This window comes from Cajanus cajan, chromosome 2, assembly GCF_000230855.2.
Source record: "Cajanus cajan strain Asha chromosome 2, NIPB_CcT2T_4, whole genome shotgun sequence".
Classification (NCBI taxonomy): domain Eukaryota; kingdom Viridiplantae; phylum Streptophyta; class Magnoliopsida; order Fabales; family Fabaceae; genus Cajanus; species Cajanus cajan.
In genome coordinates, this window is record NC_138518.1 from 44743983 (window position 1) to 44750532 (window position 6550).

Here is a 6550-nt window from a genome sequence, read left to right on the forward strand (position 1 = left end):
CAGACATTTAGAATTACTTGAAAGAAGGAATCTTGCCCGAGGATAAGGATGAAGCTCGGAAGGTGAGACTCAAGTCAGCCAAGTTCGTAATTATCAGAGACGAGCTGTTCAAATGCGGCCTCTCCACCCCTTTGCTCAAATGTCTGATTGCACCTCAAGCCGCATATGTTATCGAGGAGATCCACCGAGGTATATGTGGCATGCATTTTGGGGCACGCTCGATGGCGATCAGGGTACTCCGAGCTGGATACTACTGGCCCACTTTGAAGTCGGATTGCCAAGCCTACATGCAAAAGTGCAAAGAGTGCCAGCAGTTCGGCAATACACATAGACAGCCACCTGAAGCCCTCCACCAGATGATGTCGCCATGGCCTTTCGCCTAGTGAGGAATGGACATCCTAGGAGCGTTCCCACCTGCAAAAGTTCAGCTCAAATTCCTCGTGGTGGCAATTGACTACTTTACCAAGTGGATCGAAGCATGCCCACTAGCCAAGATCACCACTGAAAACATGTAGAAGTTCACCTGGAAGAATATCGTATGCAGGTTCGGAATCCCCCATTCCCTTGTTACTGATAACGACCAACAATTCATTGCACAGAGCTTCGAGAACTTCCTCCGGGAACTCGGAGTCAAACACCTCCTGACCTCAGTGGAACATCCATAGACCAATGGCCAAGCTGAAGCTGCAAACAAGGTGATACTCCGAGAGCTCAAGAAACGGCTAGGAAATGCCAAATGACAATGGGCCGACGAGCTTCCCAGCATCCTCTAGGCGTACCATTTGATGGAACTAGTTTGAAGAGGATTGAAGTTCTTCAACAATTCCATGCTTAGGACCGTGAACTCTTGAGGTTGACCTTAGAAGAAGCTTTGAAGCTCCACGAAGAAGTCTTCCATGGAGGAGAAGCCTTCAAGGTGATTCGGTTACTCCTAGCTTTGTGTAGAAGCTTGAGGAACCAAGTAAAGGTTGAAGAACCTTTGGTGAAACCTTAAAGAGAAGGTTTTCTCTTCGGTTTTGAGAGGACTCTTGAGAGAGAAATCTGAAGTTTATTTCTCTAATTGTTCAAAAGTGAGTACAAGAGAGGTAATTACAAATATATAGGGTAGAGGTAGCTTCTAGGAGAAGCTAACCTTAACCATGGTTCACTAGGAACCATGGTAAGGTAAGCTTAACTTCCCACGGTTTAGCAAGCTTGTAGGAGAAGCTAACCTTGACCATGGTTCACTTAAGAACCATGGTAAGGTAAGCTTAACCTACTAAGGTTTAGAAGCTTGCAAGGCAAGCTTCAAAAACCTAGAGGTGTAGCTTAGAATTTCGGCCAAGGAGGAAGAAGATGAGCTAGGCGGCCTTGGTCCCAAATGGCTCCATGAATTAATTTGAAAATTCTTGATTTGGTTTAATTAGGTTCATCATATGATGATGAGACCTAGCTAAATCAAATCTATGAAAAATTAGGAGCAAAATGAGTCTAATATGCAAAATTTTGCCTTGGTCCAACTCAGGCCCAATTTCTAAGCACACTCCCTAGCTTTGCTAAATGCCACCCCTTTTTCCCTACTGAAAAAATACAAAATGAATGTATCAACTAGGGAGGTTAAATGGAGTTAAACTCTCCAAGTAACCTACCTTAAAATCAATATACAAACACTAGAAAAAGAAGTAAAGTGCCTCCCAAATACAAAGGCAAAAAATAACCTATACAAGAGACTATGTATAAATTGTACAATATACACAAATAGAACTAGGCCTTCTCTTTATGATAGAGCATTCCAAGTGAAGAATACCTTGGGCTTGACAAGCCCACTAGTCTTCAAAAGGTCCAACTCTTCCTGTATTCTTCTAGCCATAGCTCTGGTCACTGGGCCCTCGACCCATGGTCTATCACCATTGCACCCCCCAGTCAACAATGCAAGAAACGCCTTACAGGATGACTTACGGAGCTGACGCAATGATTCCAGGGGAAATCAGAGAGACATCTCATCGATGCCAGGTCTTCAACAGTGAGAAGAACGCTCAAGAGTTAGTAGCTGACCTTGACTTAATTGACGAGCTCAGAGATGAAGCTCAAATCCATGAAGAAGCCTACAAGCTCCGAGCTTCCAGAAGATACATTACGCGAGTACGACCTCGCTCCTTCCGAGTTGGAGACTTGGTATGGCGAATGTTAGGCGAAGCACGGAAAGACGCATCAGACAGAAAGCTTGCACCCAACTGGGGTGGCCCATTCCGAGTTGTAGAAGACTTAGAAAATGGGGCATACAGGCTAGAGGAGAAACTACTTGGAGAAGAAAGTTGATTCTTCAAGTTTTCCATGCAAGGACCGAAGAACTCTTGAGGTTGAACTCCTTGAGGTGGCAGAAACACCTTGGAGGATTCTCCAATGGTGGAGAAGCAATGGAATTGGTTCGGTTACTCCTAGCTTGTTGTAGAAGCTTGAGGAACCAAGGCAAAGTTTGAAGAAACTTTGATAGAAACCTTAGAGAGAGAATTCTCTACGGTTTTTAAGACTCTTGAGTGAGAGAGAAATCTGATTTCTATTCTCAAATTGTTCAAAAGTGATTACAAGAGAAGGATTTACAAATTTATAGGGAGAGGTAGCTTCTAGGAGAAGCTAACCTTAACCATGGTTCACTAGGAACCATGGTAAGGTGTAGCTAACCATCCATGGTTTCTAAAACTTGTAGGAGAAGCTAACCTTGACCATGGTTCACTTAAGAACCATGGTAGGTCAGCCAAACCTACTAAGGTTTAGAAGCTTGGAAGGCAAGCTTCAAAGCTTGTAGGAGAAGCTAGAAATTTCGGCCAAGAACAAAAGGAATGAGCTAGGCGGCCAAGGCTAAAAAATACTCCATGATTTATTTCAAAAATATTTGATTTGGTTTAGTTAGGTTCATCATATGATGATGAGACCTAGCTAAATAAAATCTATGAAAAATTAGTAGCAAAATGAGTCTAATATGCAAAATTTTGCCTAGGCCCAGTTTTGGCCCAATTACTAGTCACACCCTCAAACATTGCTAAATGCCACCCCTTTTTCCCTACTGAAAAAATATAAAATGAATGTATCAACAAAGGAGGTTAAATGGAGTTAAACTCTCCAAGTAACCCACCCTAAAATCAATATACAATCACTAATTAAAAGCAAGTAAAGTGTCTCACAAATACAAAGGCAAAAATAAGCCTATACAAAGAAACTACTATATGTACAAACATATGAAAAAGGTCTTTAAGATCATCCCATTCCTCTTGGTTCTTTTAAGATATCACCTCTTGGATTCCTTGGCCTTGGCCATAGTCTATCAGGCAAAGTCATCCCGCGGACTTGGAACGCCACGCACCTTAAATTTTATTTCAGCTAAACCTGTAAGAATGAGTTGTGCACTCTTTTCCCGCCTCGGTCTTTTATCCCAAAAAATAGAAAAATGGGTTTTGGCTGAGAGGGTTTTTAACGAGGCACACATACACAATCAATAAAATAACTCATTCTTTTCCATTCATGTTCTCTTAGTTTTATATCATTTTACCATAAAATGTCTTATGCTAAGTCGAGGTCGAGTTCAAACCTTGGCACAACTTATTTTACTTTAAGCCGGGGTCGAATTCGAACCTTAGTCCGACTTATCTCGCTCTTAATCAAGGTCGAGTACGAACCCTGAATACGTTTCGCTTAAATCCAAGGTCGAGTCCGAACCTTAATATTATTCATATCACACTGAATTCAAGGTCGAGTTCGAACCTTCATACGATTCGTTCTACTCCACCCAAGGTCGAATCCGAACCTCGGTATATTCAACTCAAGGTCGAACCCAAACCTCGGTATATTCAACCCAAGGTCGAATCTGAACCTCGGTATATTCAACTCAAGGTCGAATCCGAACCTCGGTATATTCAACTCAAGGTCGGATCCGAACCTCGATATATTCAACTCAAGGTCGAATCCGAACCTCGGTATATTCAACTCAAGGTCGAATCCGAACCTCGGTATACTCAACTCAAGGTCGAGTTTGAACCTTGGTATAATCAACTCGAGGTCGAGTTTGAACCTCACTACGAAATATCTCACTTTCACCCAAGGTCGGATTTGAACCTTGGAACAAATTACTTTGCTCTAAATCGAGTCTAAACACCACAAAGTACAAAAATACACAGCAAATTATGAACGTGTTTTTTAAATCGCGCAAACAGGAAAAAACCAAGCCTAAAGCGTAAACACGAAATCAGAGGTCCAAACAAACTCATCAAAAGCGCAAAGGTGAACAACCAAAAATATATACATACACAACAAGGTCCACCAGTTCAAGACATGGGATCCAAGGGGAAAAAGGACCAAATGAGCTAAGACTATTACAAAAATGGCCTAGACAGAGGCGTTATCACTGGAGCTGTCCGCAAGGTCGTCCTCCTTCACCAGCTTCCCAAAGCGAACATCTTTCTCCACATGCATGGCAGAGAGATTGATCCCCGACGTGAGAAACCTCGCCTGGCGAGCTGCCTTGAGGAATCCCCTCTTGTGCTCAAACACGACGGCCCGCTCAGTTTCCTCGAGCTTCTTCTCCAGCCCCGCCTTCGCCTCATCCAGCTTCGCGAGGTCCACCCTCAAAGCGACATTCTCCTCTACTTGGCCACCGAGAAGCACCTCGTCACAAAGACGCTTCTCGGCCGCCGCCACCAACTCGGCCTTCTGCGCGGTGACCTCATCCTCTAGAGAGCGCACCCGAGCTCGGGAAGCCTTGGAAAGATCCTGCAACTCACGGACTTGGGCAGTGTAAGTCTCATTAGACCTCAGAGAAATCTCCAAGGACTTTTGAACCCTCTCCAGCTCCTTCCGGGTAGCTTGCAGCTCGGCCTTATTCTACATCTTAGCGTCGCCGAGAACAACCGCCAATGCCTTGTTTTCTTCCTTCAAGGGCTGGACTCGCCCTTTCAGCTTTGCCAAGTCCTCCTGCTGCTTGGCCCACTTATGTTTCCAATGATCCACGATGGCCATCGTCCTCTACAGGAAGACTTCAGCAGAATCAAGACCTCCCACCGGCCCGGCCGACTCGATCATGGCTTGATCAGTCGTGCTTACCAAACTGCTGGAGAAGAACTTCTCCGCGATTACCCCTGCACTCCATAAAGAGTCTATGTCCTCCGAAGCGCTTACATGGTCCAACCGCACTTGGGAGGAACCCTTTACAAAGTGCTGGGCGAGATACTAACTCTTGGGGCGCTCCTTCGACGAGCTAGACGGTAGTGCCGAGCTTGCGGGAGTGGGAGTCGGGACCTCGGAGCTCGGCCCCTTTCCACGGTTATCGGCAGAGGCAGAGGCAGGCGCCCCTTGCTCAACAACGGGGACACCCACCCCTGGTACCTCCGAGCCTGGAGCCACCGGGACCTCGGCAGCGTCCCTAGCCTATAAAAGACATTCTTAAGTCAGAAAACCAAGAAGTGCAAATATAAAAGAAAAGCCACAAAGCATGGCACCAACCTTGGTGGCCTAGACGACCTGTTCGGCAGCCGGAGCAACCTCCTCGGTGGCCACTTGGGAAGCCCCCTCCGGTGGTAGACTCCCCGTGAGGTCGACCGCGTCAGCGTCAACGACCTTGGAAGTAACTTCTTCAGCATCTCGAGGGGAAGAGGTCCCCCGGACCTCTTTTTCTCCCCCTCTTTCTTTTAATTCGGGTCTTTAGGGGGGCCATCTCTTCCTCTTGAGGCTCGGGGACCTCAATTTCGGCAATATTGTAGCGGTGCTTCAACTCACGCCACTTGTTCCTGCCCATTATGCCTGCAAGTACAGAGAACACATACATCAGTAAAAGAAATTTGAGAACCCTAACGAGCAATAAAGACGAGATACTCACTCTCTAGACCCCGCTACTTGTACGCCGAGTTGGCAAGCGACAGGACGAGTTGCAATCCAACGGACGAGGAAGCGCTTCAAGGTTTACAATGGCAGCGGTTTTAGAAGCTGACAACTGCAACTCCCCCACTCCGTGAAACCTAGCCGGGACTGGCCGCCAGTAGAAGGGGAACTTCGGCAACCCACCAAAATAGAATGCCCCATCCTCTAACGGGTTGACATCCATAAGCGCCACCCGGAGAAACTCTTGTTTAAAATTCTTATACGACTAGAAGTAAAAGGAAAAAAAGACCCCCAGCCTTACTCCCACTCAGGGACATCAGGCCATAAGAAGGAACACCCATTTTCAACTGGTAAAAATGGAGGAAAACGGGAAAAGACACCTCTATCCCCAAGGTTGAACACAGAACCTGAAAGGCCCCAAAAAAATACCAACTATTGGGGTGCAACTGGCAGGGTGCCGAGTTTATAAAATTCAAAAAGTCACACTCAAATTGTGTGAAGGGAAGACACACACCCAAATCCCTAAAGAAACACTGGTATACATAAAAGAAAGGAGGGTTAGAAGGACCCTCCATATAGACACGCTCATCAGGCCGACAAGGTTCGAGCCGGATGAACTTGGAGACGGAAGAATCACAGATCCTATGCAACTTTCGAATCACATTGATCTCCATGAACGACTTGAACACACTCTGGCACTCCC

General features: G+C 45.8%; 1 protein-coding gene across 1 annotated transcript; it reads left to right on the forward strand.

Moving 5' to 3' along the window:
• The first annotated feature begins 1929 nt into the window (after positions 1-1929).
• Positions 1930-2298, forward strand: LOC145954941 (uncharacterized). Its single transcript, XM_083069634.1, has one exon. It carries the CDS (start codon positions 1930-1932, stop codon positions 2296-2298), a length of 369 nt encoding a protein of 122 aa, XP_082925760.1.
• The last annotated feature ends 4252 nt before the right edge of the window (positions 2299-6550 follow it).

What these genes read in the sequence shown, in the direction of transcription:
- LOC145954941 (XM_083069634.1), top strand. Translation starts at nt 1,930, where the DNA reads ATGACTTACGGAGCTGACGCAATGATTCCAGGGGAAATCAGAGAGACA.